The sequence below is a fragment of the Scleropages formosus genome, chromosome 16 (genome assembly GCF_900964775.1).
Source record: "Scleropages formosus chromosome 16, fSclFor1.1, whole genome shotgun sequence".
Classification (NCBI taxonomy): domain Eukaryota; kingdom Metazoa; phylum Chordata; class Actinopteri; order Osteoglossiformes; family Osteoglossidae; genus Scleropages; species Scleropages formosus.
In genome coordinates, this window is record NC_041821.1 from 19,909,248 (window position 1) to 19,922,979 (window position 13,732).

Sequence of the window (13,732 nt, forward strand, 5' to 3'; positions counted from 1 at the left end):
AGCGCGCGCCTCCCTCGCTGTCTCGTGAACACCTCCAGAATAAAGAAAGGCAAGAAAGAAGAAAGGCAACTTCCGCACTTTTTTTGCTACACAAATATTGACATATGCCATCACTGTGTGTATGCTGCTCCTCTGTGGATGGATGGATGGATGGATGGATAGATAGATAGATAGATAGATAGATAGATAGATAGATAGATAATTTGCACTTTATATATTCATGTGTGTTTTGACTGCAGTGCATTGTAAAAATTTTCTTAAACTTATAATAATACACATGCAAAAGGTGACTTTATCATAACAAGCCAAATCAAAGTGGAACATCCCTTCTTTTTGCTCACTAGAAAAAAAGTATTTATTAAACCACAACAAAGCTTCAATCCGATTCCCATAAAGAGACATTTTTTTTAAGCATAGAAACTTTTTAAAAGCAAATACTACAGCTCATTCTTATCCAGTCCATTTTTTTTTCACAAAAGTATTTATTTACAACGTATACATAAACTCTCCAAACTGTAACCTTTGAAAAAGTAGGGCCTATCTCAAGCAGAAAACAATAGTTTTTTTAATTCTTTTAAGTTGCATTTTGGCTTCAGAAGCCATTTTTTTAGTTGCAATGAAGAGATTCACATCTCAAATGTAACAATTTAACTAATATCTTTTATTTTACTTATTTTTTTTACGTTTTCTTCTTCTGACCTCTTACAATGGATAGCTTGAAGAACTCACATATCTATTGAGATTTCACCTGTCATATCCGTTGAGACTGATTCTGTCAAATGAATTAGGAAAAGGTTTGTGTTCAGTTTGGAGGGCCAGAGCAACATGCTGTGAATCTTGGAATATCCAAGGTTTTTTTTTTTCAGAAAGCCCCCCAAAATACCACAAAGACACTCCTACATTCATGGAGGCCAAGATAGTTTTCTGATCTCTGATGCTATATTATTTACTTATTTATTTCTGCATTTGTTTTTCGTACTAGAAGCGATGGGGCCAGAGGTCGAAGTCTATGGACATGGCACACAGACACGGTGTGGGGAATAAAAGAAGAAAAAAGTTCACATCCTTCTTTAAAAAAAATCTATAAGAAACAACAGAATATTCAGAACAATAGAAGAGCATTTACAATAATCATTTCTCATGTCCAGTGAGAGTCCAATGTAATTTTACAACAATTTACAGCATGTCCACCTCCTCCCCAAGAGCTCATATAGTTTTTTTTCATTGTTTCTGCTCTACTATGTTTCCAGCACACTTCCTGTGTTAAAGGGTCCCAGGAAATTACAGACATTAGCTTCTCCTTGGTCCAAATCAGATACCAGGAATGGAGTTCCCCAGTCTCTGCAACAAGTACATGAACGGTTCCCGAAAAGAACACGGTGTCACTCTCATTTGTATTTTCTTTGACTCACGATCTCTTAAGCTACAGAGCATGGATGTCTATTACTTGTCCCGCCATGGACGGGTCCCCTGGGTTGAGCATGGGGGGGCTGGATGCTGACAGAGGCATGGCGGGGTGGGGCGGCCCCCCGTGCATTAACATTGCAGGGTGTGGGGGGTGTCCAGGAATGTAGGGACGCATGGGAGGCCCGTGCCGCAGCTGAGCAGAGCTGGGAGGCATCTGGGGCGGACTGAAGCTCGGCTGCCCCATACCCATCGAACCGCAGTGGGCCATGTAGTCCCCCGGCATGCCTTGCAGTCCTGGAGAGGTGGGAATGAAAAGACGTCAGGAAAGAGCAATAGAAGCAAAATCCTCCAGTTCAGGCATTGGCGTGTCATCCAGTGCCAACAGTCGTACACATTTTGTTACGGTTACATTTACAGCGTCTCTATAACCCTTCTGTTTTACAGTGTCAAACTGGAAAAACACAAATCAGCAATGTCATTTAACTTAACGGTTAAAACAATTCACAATTTATATTATATTGTACACTAGCGATGTTATTGCCTTTCATAGATGTCAGGCTGAAATTTTATTTTTGTGATGTTGGCGTGTTTTGCACATGTGCTGAATCCTGCTAATTTGATCACTGTCAGTGTTCCCTGTGAAAGTAAATTTTGCTTGCTGTTGTGATAACCGCAATCAAATATTTCTGATTATTCTGTAATTCTGCAACCCTTGAAATAGTTGCTCCCATCCATCCATACAGGTGATGCAGTCATTCACAACATGACTGAAGCTGTACTAAACATGCGAAGCACAAGTTTACAGTTTTTTTCTCATGCCCTGTTTTGTATTACATGTTTTCCCATTATGCTCATTCAAATATTTGGGGTAGGGCAAAGAGCAAATCCATATTTTGGTTGTGAAGGTACGGCAAAACCATGACAACTGTTTACTTATCTATCGGCTTTGCTTACTAATCAATAGTCTTCCCACCTCATCTCCGGGATGTCAGGGGACTTTATCAACAGGAGATACAAGCAGTAAAACCATAAAGGCCCCAAAGCCCTCATTTTCAACCCCCCCCCCCCCACTCTTTCTGCTTAAAAGTTCAGGCCCCAAAAACAGAAGAGCCTGACCCTGCAAAAAAAGGTTAACAAATTTTCAGCTGAATAATTGGAGGAGCGGCTTTTCCAACAAAGCTCTCCAGAGGGGGTTAGGCAGTGTGGGGTTACTGGGGGAGTTCACCAAAGCATAGCCAAAGCATTTGGGAAGCGAGTGGGTGGGAATCCAGAATGTTCGTAATTAATTATTTCGCTGTGATCGCTATTGTCTTGGAGGAGGGAAAAAAAAGGCAATTTTGTCCACCCTTGGCTAATTTCGTGGAAGAAAGAAGAAAGAGCCGAATTGTGCCAAATGGCCATAAAACAGTCATTTACCCTCGCTATCAAAGGGCCTCGGCCTTCTGCATGGATTACTTGGGTTTATTGGAAGTGACAGGTGTATTGTTTCCAAGACTTATAAGCTCCATAATAATCAAGGGTAGAGAGCATAACGTCCCTCTTAAGTAGGCTTAATTGGCTTCGGTTTTAAGTAATGTTGCAACGTGACTGTTGGGAACACCTTCGCTCCAGGTCTCAGGGCCTCCCCTGCAAAATAACTTAACGTTTAATCTTGCCTTAAGGAAAATTTCCCAACTAATGAAAACTGGCTTATAAAATATAGAGTACCCTCAGACCCCTTAATCAAATAGGATGAGAAATTTTTTGTAATAACCTATTAATTTAATTGGTCATGAAGAATATCGCACATCGCTTACGTTAAATTGACCTAGAAACTAGAGGAACAATATTGAAATTAGCCAAGCTAGGGGGGTTTGAAGCGATGATGAAGCAGGGGTTGGAACTGGGGGGGGTTGGCGTTCTTCATCTCGGCAATGGATCCTCATCACACCCCCCACGCCCGTCTGTACCGCGCCACCGCAGTCTCCGTTTACCCATCTCATCTGCGATTCGGCACACAGCTCAATTAGAGAACTCAGCCGGCAAATTGAGGCTCTTCCTGGGAGCCGAGCCGCCGCTGACGTGAACGGAGGCGTTCGGACCGGAGGTGCGGGGCGTGCGTGGAGGGGGCCGGGTGGGAGAGCCGTTGCCGGCGTTTTATAGACCTGCAAGCGAACGTTTAGGCCGAATGCGTCGGCAGCACTGGAAAATAACAGTTTTAAAACACAGAGGAGGTAGTGGGAGTGGTCGCATGAAAACTGATTATTGTCGCTCCGGCGGGGGGACGGCGGGGGAGAAAACGCCGAGATACTCTCGCCAAGCTGCGCAAAGTATTCTGCAGCAGACTGCATTAATGATCTCTATTTTTGTATACTGAATAAGTCAAATCCATTCGTCACACCGCCGGTGATGGCATATTTAATTTGGATATACTCAATTAGACTGGGCTAAGCTGCATATCCATGTGGAGAACACCTCTGTGTTGCACTACTTTTCCCTCCTTCTTTTTGCCATATGTAATCCTATTTTGAAGGATCAAGAAAAATGGCAGAGTAAAGTTGACACTGAGCGATAGGGTGGGCTTTGCATGTTTCATATAATGCGGGATGACTATGAAAAATATATGCAGGTGTTTATTTTGTGTAAGAGCAGCGCTGGCATTGCTGTTGTCGCCTCATAGGTCTGCTACATTAATGCAACTCATGCATCAACTCTACTAAAACAGATTTATGACACTTTGGGGATGGCCTCTTTCCTCTCCCTCAATTGCAACAGACCGCTTACATTTTGCCAATCAGTCTGTTGCTATGGCAACACCCTACCAATCCCCTCTCACCTCCAACACCACAACGTCCTCCTTCCACCCGCCTGCCTTCCTGTTCCTTCCTGCCCATCCTCCCTCATGCCTTTCTGTTTCTGCCCAGCAGCCCATCCCCAACACCCCCATCCTCCTCATCCTCCGAAACGTGACAATATGCCGTCATGCGGTCCACGTGACCAGCACATGCGAAAACATGAAGGTCGCCACAGGCTAAAAGTGAAGCTGCTCTATGACTGAGAAGCATTTACTTTGGGTTTTGTCGACTTTTTTTTATTCGTTGTGGATGTCGTTTAAATTTTTACAAAGCAGTAAACAAAGGTTTATCACAAAACGCAGAAGAGAAGAGACAACACGGAGAGAGTGAGCAAGTATGAAGCCACGGGCAGGAAGAACATTCACTACGAGAGAATCAAACTAAACACTGGCAAACAGAAGGAGAGTAACAGAAACAGCACCAATGAACCACAGGTACGCTCCCCCTAACATGAGTAGAGCCGGTAATAACATATGTAACCCTGTTTGTACTTACTTCCCCCCTTGCTTTGCGATTGGTTAACTAGAGGAAGGTTACATGTAGTGCCACTGCCCCTCCATGCCCATATTCATGCCCATTCCACTCATAGGCCCTAGAAGGAGATAAAAATTCAAGAAGAATGCCAGAGAATCAGCACAGACCAAGCGAGAAAAATACAGACCCACACTGAGGGAAGCACAGTACTGGGGAGGGAGATTTCAAAACAAATTAAGGACAAAAAAAAGAGCTCAAACCCAAGAGTCTGAGGTGGTGGGAGTGATGAGGAAGGGGGTGAAGTGTTCATTCATTAGTCGTGTGTGACACCCTGTGCCTGAGTCAAGACCTGAACACACACAACATGAGAGAAGCATGTCACTGAGTGTTTTGAGGTGCACAGGAAAAGGAGCAAGCAGGAGACAGCGGGAAAAGAGCAGTGGTTGCATTGCATGCGTTTGGGAGACAGAATGACTCAATGTGACAGTTCACACCGGTGCTGAGTGACGGTGACAGGCCCCCATACCCACCCTGCCTCCCCCCATGGGGAGCCAGACTGGGGAATCAAATGGAGATATAGGAAAGGGGTCTTACCAGGTGGTCTAATTCCCATGTGCTGCTGGCCGTCCATGACAAACCCTCCCATCGGCTGGCCATCTGGAGTGTAAGGTCCTCCTTGACTTACTGGAGTGAGGCAGGGGCACGGAAAAGTAGTTAATTAGACTTTTAATTAAGTTTCGGTTGTTTGGCTTGTCCATCAGTCTTGCTCTCCGAAGATTTAAGCCCCGCTTCTGCGTTTCGCTCGTTTATTTTATTTTCCCGAAGCCCACGTTTAAAGTCCTCCATGAACTACTCGGACAAGGTAGAAATCGCGACGGATGAAAACAAATCGCCACAAAGAGGGGGGGAAAAAAAAAAAAAAAAAAAGGTCAGCTTTGACTTTGGTGTTGCGCTTTTCTAAGCGCCTAGTCCTACAGCAGTCTGCAAACCAGAACACGACAAACGAACATTTCAGCCAAAACGATCGACCGCATTTATACCGAGGTCATCAACATAAAATAGGCCCGTTCGAGAGCTGTGGTGTTTTCAGCTATTCGAGCGGAAGATACAGCCCAAACGCTCTGAATGCCTTTGAACTTAACCAAGTCCCTAACACAGCCGTGACCTCCGACCCTTATCGCAGGTAATAAAGTTTACAGCAGTCACTATAAGCTATGCGCCAAGAACCATTCATCAGATGCATGAAGGGACATGTACGGTGCACAATGTACAAAACTGTACAGCTCAGTGGCTTTTTATTCATTCTCTCTGTTTCTTTAACTGTCAATTTCCTTACACAAATTTTGTTTTTGACAGATGGCGAAGGAAAGAAAACAGCACAGCACCTATCTGGGCAAACAGGGTAAATTCTTTCACGGGATCACTAAGGTTACCTTTTTTTTTTTGTTCTGGTTAATTTTAGAAATCTTAGTAATTCCCTTTAATGTATTATTTTTTTTTAAAAGCTGAGCGAGGAATTTGAGATGCACAAGGAGTCAATTTCCCAGCCAAATGTGCAGCGAGTGCGGTTTTGGGGGCTTGCCTGCTCGGTTGGACTGGTCTATCATGGGCTGCACTATCCTCCGTCTTGCGTTGATGAACCTGAAAGAGAGCAGGAGACGCTTCATTTTAACTCTTTTATTTCACATTATTCATCTGACTCAGCGCTCCCAGTTGAAGCTGTCACGTAGTTTAGGAAGCGGCAAACAATGGCCATCTGTGCCGAAAATGTTTTTGAGAAACTTTTTTCATTTGCCTCGAAGAAACGCTTTCCTATGACTAGAGAATGGACGCGGACATGGACGTGGACACTCGGTCTCATCACTCCGTGCAGAATCCGCTCCGGAGCTCTCCCAGAGACGCAAGGAAGGCCTCGCTTGCCCTTTAAAAAAATGCATCCATAATTCCACAACACATAATAACCACACTCAACTCGCCCTCTGAGTAACCAGGCGAACGCATATTCTGTCAACGTGCGCAAAACCCTGGTTTTTCCTGCAACGAAGCGTCCGCGTTGAGGCCGGCACCGGTTTCGTGTTTTTATTTTCCCTACTTTTTACACCGATCGTGTCAAGCTTAGGACTGATGGCGGAAACACGTGCGTCGTTACGTTTCGGTTTCGGGACAAGTCGAGCAAAGGGCAAAGGGATATATGGAATTGTAGAACAACGAAGGTTTTTTGCGATATCATACAGTACTTAGATGCATACACACACGCGCACACGGACACGCACACATGGATTGAATATACGGCTGTGCTTTCTCCGCGAAATCATCGCTTCATGCTTCCCTACACCCCGCTCCCTGACCAGAAGGCCACTTTGGTCTTGCTCCGGCCAGCAACCTCCAGAAACAAACCTGCGACCCCTCCTGACCCCTGAAACTGCAAAGCCCAGTGGTTCCCACTTGATTTATGTCCTCCACATTTTGCCGCGGTTGGATATTTCCATTTCATCTTTTGAAGGGGGAATTAGTAGACCTTTCAGGAAACAATAGTGGCACTACTCTTTTCAAGCAGGAAAAAAAGTGAGTGTTTGGGGGGGGGGGCGGAGAGGGGGGCTGAAAGGAGGGGGCAGCGGACGTGGAGAAGGGGCGAAAGGGAGCAGAAATAGGGAACAGGCAACAAGATGCTCACATGGGCATCCGCAAGCTATCTTAACGATCCCTTTTACGCGGAAGCGTCTTTTGCTTCGTTTCGCGAAGGCCGGCGCTGCTTTTTCCTCCTTAAATCTTAACTTTTTCTTTGCGGGGAAAAAAAAAAAAAAAAAAAAAAAAACCTACTCAGTCCCCATTACTTTTCAAAAGAAAAAAAAAAAAAAAAAACGCTAGACATAAATGCTCTGACATGGTAAATGAGAGAACGTCTGGAGTTTTATCACTGCTAGCTCGCGCTGCAGTGGGAGTGCGGGCGCAGGCGATCCTTTTATTGCTTTTTTCGTTTCTTCACTCGATCCGAGCCCGGGGTCATCGGAGGGTCGCCGCTGTCTAGCGCTTGACCCGCTCTGTTTGGGTCTTCCCTTTCTTTTTTTTTCTCCTCCTCCTCCTTAGAACCACGGAACCGGCCCAGCGCTCCAAAATGATATCGCAAGCCTCCCCTTCCAAGTGCTATCTGGTGCCAGATGTGTCAAGGCCAGAACAAAGGACAAGTAGCGCACAATGCTGGGACTGGGGTAGGTTGGGGGGGGCGGAGGGAGGCGGAAAAGTCCGTGCGATGGGGGAGAGAGCGGGTAAAGAATGGCCCCGCTCTGTTCTGCGCACAGCCAAGCACCGCCAGTTAAGAAGGCAGTCAAAGGGAACAGAGAGCCCGGCGCAGCAGGCTAAAGCTGTGTCCTCCATTAGGAGTAAAAGTTCACCCCGTCGCGACCCCCCCTCCCATCCCCCAGAGTGCAATGCAGGGCCCGCGTTTACAGCCTGTTCGGTTTCTGCTTCCCATCGCCGCACAATGAGTCCGACTGTGCCCCTGGCCTTTGACAATAGAGGGCACTTTCGGATCAAAACACCGGTGGTGGAATAACACACCACTTGCGAGGCCCTTTGCTAAAAACACACACACACCAAAAATGGCTTGAGATATAGAAAATTAGCCCCCCCCCCAAAAAAAAAAAAAAGTCAAAGCAAACACAGAATCTCCAGCGATTTTACCCCTTTACGATGTACATGAAGCAGCTTTTGAGCGCGTATTTTGTGCAGGCGGAACGGCCGAGATTTTCCTCGAGTCCACGAAAACGCTTCCTTTTAAAGTACGGAAATGGTCACGGCGGCGCGTGGCGGCGCTCCGCCGAACGCCCGCTTCTTATTACACGCTCGCGGTTGTAGCACGGACGGCACGTGAAATGGGCAATTAAAAGCAAGAAATCCGCTTTTTCATCAGCTCGCCTGTGTCGCGTGACAAATAAGGGAATCATTTAATAAAAATCCGCGGAAAGATCCGGACTGGCGGTAAGACGAGGTTCCACTTGTCTATCTAAATGCATATGAGCCCCCCTCCACCCGCACGCCCGTCCGCTGACTCTGAGGCCCACCGGCTCTGTAAAATATGATCGAGAAGCGCATCTCAACAAATGCAAAACCCTCACACGTGAACACAAGCACAAACACACACTCGATCGCAGGCACTAAGCTCTCACATTCACTGGGGCACAGAAAACCCAGCTTTGTCTATTGGTGTCTGATGCATTTTGAAACATGCAAACGGGTACCGTCTCAGTTCTCTCCCTTCCTCTCGAATTTGTGTTTTTACATTTAAATGTATCCATTTAGTAGGGGGTGCGGTGATGCAGTGGGTTGGACCTCAGTCTTGCTCTCCGGTGGGTGTGGGGTTCGAATCCCGCTTGGGGTGCCTTGCGGCGGACTGGCGTCCCGTCCTGGGTGTGTCCCCTCCAGCCTTACGCCCTGTGTTACCGGGTAGGCTCTGGTTCCCCACGACCCCATATGGGACAAGCGGTTCTGAAAATGTGTGTCTGTGTGTGTGTGTGTGTGTGTGTATCCATTTAGCAGGCGCTTTTCTCCAAAACAACGTACAACGATTATTAACTAGCATTTAGTTCACACCTCCGTCCAAGGCGACTAATAATACTGGATATAGTGCACAGAGTCAGCAATGAACTGACTCTGCCGTGGATTGAAACCAATGAGAGAACATACAGACCAGACCCCAGCAATGCCCACCGAGTGCTTGTGCCACCCTTTCTGCGACTAAAAATAAAATGAAAAAATAAAAATGGGCAGGACGGTGGCACAGCGAGTAGCGCTCTTATCTCACAGTGCCTGGGTGGTGGGAGAGGACGTGGGTTCGATCCGTTGCTCAGTCTGTGCGGAGTTCTCCCCGTGTCTGCGTGGGTTCCCTCCGGGTGCTCTGGTTTCCTCCCACACTCCAAAGACATGCTGTTCAGGTTCCCCCATAGTGTGTGAGTTATAGAGAGAGTGTGTTCCACTGATGTATGGATGAGTGACCCAGTGTAAGTAGTGTGTCTAGCAGTGTAAGTCACCGCGGTGAATAAGGTGTGTGGGCTGATAACACTACATAGAGCTGATTGGAAGTCGCTTTGGGGAAAAGCTTCTGCTAAATAAATAAATGTAAAAATGTCACAGATGCTCAACAGACACTGTCTGTTAGCCAGATCCTGACTGCAACGCATCTCACCCCAAATCAGAGCAACACTAAAACACACACACACAGAGCAGAAGGAAACCAGTCACCGTATGCATGTACCCACCTACACAACTGTGTTATCGGTTGAGCAGAGGCACTTTCACCCACCCGCCCCCCCCCCCAGAACTCTGCAAAAGGAACTTTATTGCGATCCTCAATGCCACCATGCCTTTGCTCACGACTGTGGCAATATCACACAGTTGCATGATGATGGCGGATTAATGAACAAGTGCATCTCGGGGTCTGGGCTCAAAGTCAGGAAAATGTCACGTACGCCCCTCCTTCTCCGGTGTCATTCGCAGGTCAGTCCCTCGGCCCTGGATGTGTTTAAATAAACTCGTCCAGCTGTTTGCTGCGAAAATTCCATTCACACACAGGTCCCCCCGCTCCCCCAGCCCCCTGGCTCGCCCCACACTCCCTCTGCCATCCATCCTAACAGCATACACCCTTGTGCTGCAGACTGGGCCGGTCAGAGAGCAGCCCGCCGAAACAATCACTGCAGCACTGTGATACTCTGCAGCGATGCTCTTAGCCGCGTCATACTCGATATGCAATATTGGTTTTAACAATGCATTTTTTATTTTTGTGATTTTTAACATGCTCATTTGTGGCTCTTAAATTCCAGAATGTCTGAAACGTTTTTTGGTACTTCTTCAACAGTGCTACATGACCATCCTGGCTAAACATTGTAACCTGCGGTCCCTTTATGAAATACACACATGTATATGCTTGTTGCAATTCCTTGGTGAACTTTCTGTCAGCATGTTGCTGTGACCCAGTGCTGTTTTTCTCTGTTGTAAATCAGTTGAAATGTATTTATTTTATTATTACTACTTTTTATGATTTCCAAGCTTTGGTAAATCAGGACCAGGAATCAAAAAATCTCTTACATTCATTAGGAATTAATTTTGACTACTACTCACAGACACACACATTGTCTGAAACCATTTGCCCCAAGTGGGGGTCGCGGTGAACCGGAGCCTAACCTGGTAACACAGGCCGCAGGGTTGGAGGGGGAGGGGACACACCCAGGACGGGACGCCAGTCCATCGCAAGGTACCCCAAGTGAGACTCGAACCCCAGACTCACTGGAGAGCAGGATCTGGTCAAACACGCCACGCCACGCCACGCCACGCCACGCCACGCCACGCCACGCCACGCCACGCCACGCCACGCCACGCCACGCCACGCCACGCCACGCCACGCCACGCCACGCCACGCCACGCCACGCCACGCCACGCCACGCGCTACTACTTACGGACTTACGTGTTAATTGTACTGACACAATTTCATGATGTACAATTAAGTAAAAGTTAACAAACAACCAAGCAAACTAATTATATAAACAACAGAGCACTGGGTAGTGCAGTAGTTAGAACTTCTGCCTTGCACTTGAAGGATCTGGGCTCAAGTCCCTCCACCTGTCGCAGTACCCTCGATCAAGATGTTCACCCTCAAATGCTACAGTAAAAATTGCCCTGCTACATCAAGGGGTGAAACGTTATTAGCAGCTTAACGTAGTAAGATGCTGCGGCAAAAAAAGTATCAGGTAAATGAGCAAAAGTAAATAATGGAAGTCAGATGAACTAAAGTCACAACAGAGAAAAGAGCAGCGCTGGTCAGTGGTCCAACAGGATTCTGTCCAAGGAGGTCATCCGAGCCGACGCGTCTTGAAATATTGACCTATGCCGAAGACACACAGATCTCAAGAACCGGCACGCTGACAGCCAGCCCGCCCCCTCTAGCATTCACCAACCCCGCACAGATCCCTCCCCCAACAGCGGGTGAGGCTTCCTACCCCTTCAGCTCAGAGCCCTCACTGCATTTTTCAAACGACGCCATGCCTGCGGAACGGAGCGCTCCCTCTCTTTCTCGGCCTTGCCGCGCCGCCCTGACTGAACCGAAGAGATGAGACCCCCCCGGCCCCTCGGTAGACATAACCCCACCGAATCACCCTTAATCCCTGCCACCGCAGCAGAGCCCCAGCAACAACCTTCTATGAAAGGGACAAACAAAGTGTACGACCTGCAAATTCGAACCGGGTTTTCGACACGAACGCCCGGGATCGCATCGAATCCCACGTGCAGACGCTAAGCACTGCTCGCGAGCAGCAGGCTGCCATTACCTTGGCCTCCCGACACCCTCCCTCCTTGCCACCCCATGGCACCTCTTGCAGAGCCAAGTGAAGCTCCTCCATTAACAGAGCTGTGAAGTTCCCCCTAAAGTTGATTTTACAGAGTGAGGTGGTCACCTTGAGGCCCCGGGCCACACTATATAAAAACAAACCTGCTTACTGACAGTGATACAAGAGAGGGCAGCAGGGGACCAACCAGCAGACACACACTGCCCTGCCCTGCCCTGTACTGACAGCTCCCATTAGGATGACCTTCAGCAAGCATACGCACTGCACATTCTCTTTGGGTCCTCCTACACGCACGCACGGATACACACGTACACTCGCTCACTTGCTGTCGTTCACCACTTACAAAAGTGAGGGAGGGTCTTGGTGGTCCAGAGCCTATCCCAGAAGACCAGGGTACAAGGCTAGCCAGAGTACATCCTGGACAAGATGCCAGCCCATCATGACACATTGCCGGCTCTCGGGTATTTGATGCCCTTAATCAATACAAAACCCCTTAGGCTTCTACCTCTAAATTATTAAAGGTTCACAAAATTGACAAAAATCATTTTTATTTTGCGTACAGATACTCACAGGTCACAAAGAAGGGAAAATAAAGTCAGAATTTATAGATGTTGCTTTTTCTACAGGGGGCGCGGTGCCGTAGGCCGGGTCCTGCTCTCCGGTGGGTCTGGGGTTCGAGTCCCGCTTGGGGTGCCTTGCGATGGACTGGCATCCCGTCCTGGGTGTGTCCCCTCCCCCTCCGGCCTTACGCCCTGTGTTGCCGGGTAGGCTCCGGTTCCCCGCGACCCCGTATGAGACAAGTGGCTTGGAAAATGTGTCTGTGTGTGTGCGCGCACGTGCGTGCTTTTTCTACATTATTATTTATGGTATGTGAACGTGTGCGAATATTATGTAGGCACCGAACGCAAATTTATAGTTTAACAGCTGAAAACGAACTGAAAGCTACATTTATTTTCAAGACTGAAGTTCATCAATGCAACAAAGAGTTATACACTATATAGTGTGGAAAATTTTATCTGCAAAGTTGCAGCATTTCGAAAACACGGGGTAGCGATGCGTCATACGATGTTTACATAACACATCGGGCCGCAGATTTCCTAAATTTTTCCAATGAAACAATTTTTTTTTGTTATTATGCAAAGTTTTTTTTTTTTTTGAAGATTACAGTTTATTTTTAGCAACCCCAAATTTTGGCACCCATGGGGATTTCTCTATGTTTGTTTAATTATGAAAGCAGCCCTGTTGCTATACGCGCACAGTATATTTCAATACGTGTGTGTGTGTGTGTATATTTTCCATTCTTCCATTTAGTTTCTTTCATGTCTCTCAGATCATTTTGTATAAACGTGAAAAGCAGAGAGTCAATCTGTTGTAGTCTTGCGTTGTTTTGGATAATGTCGCTGCTAATAAACACAGACAATACACACAGAGATGGTGGTAGCCGGAGGAGGAGGGGCAGAGAGTGGGGTGGGGGGCTGAACTCTCCAGAAACGAGCTGCTATGAAGTAATGTTTGGCATGCCCCCTTCCAGCGAGCCCGCCGGTTCTCCTTCCCCCACCCCGCACACAGACCCTGGCTGCAATCCATCACTGCCAGAGAGGGCACTGCCGCCGCGCCCCGCCAGTCCGCTACACAAACACAATGTTGGAAAGTTCGTAAATCTGTGCAGGTCTGTACTACTCC

The 13,732-nt window shown here is 47.3% G+C and overlaps 1 protein-coding gene across 2 annotated transcripts in view; it reads right to left on the minus strand.

Moving 5' to 3' along the window:
* Positions 1–225: 225 nt before the first annotated feature.
* The window catches only part of meis1a (Meis homeobox 1 a), a 64,543-nt gene continuing 51,036 nt past the window's right edge, over positions 226–13,732 (minus strand). The window contains exons 10-13 of one of the 2 annotated variants that reach the window (XM_018750953.2): positions 6,298–6,356; positions 5,310–5,399; positions 4,737–4,833; positions 226–1,701 (exon numbers count right to left, since the gene is read on the minus strand). In XM_018750953.2, the coding sequence (XP_018606469.1) occupies positions 4,775–4,833; positions 5,310–5,399; positions 6,298–6,356 (208 nt within the window). In that variant the 3' untranslated portion in view covers positions 226–1,701; positions 4,737–4,774. The remainder of the gene's footprint in view (positions 1,702–4,736; positions 4,834–5,309; positions 5,400–6,297; positions 6,357–13,732) is intronic. The other variant, XM_018750952.2, reaches the window with a different exon arrangement.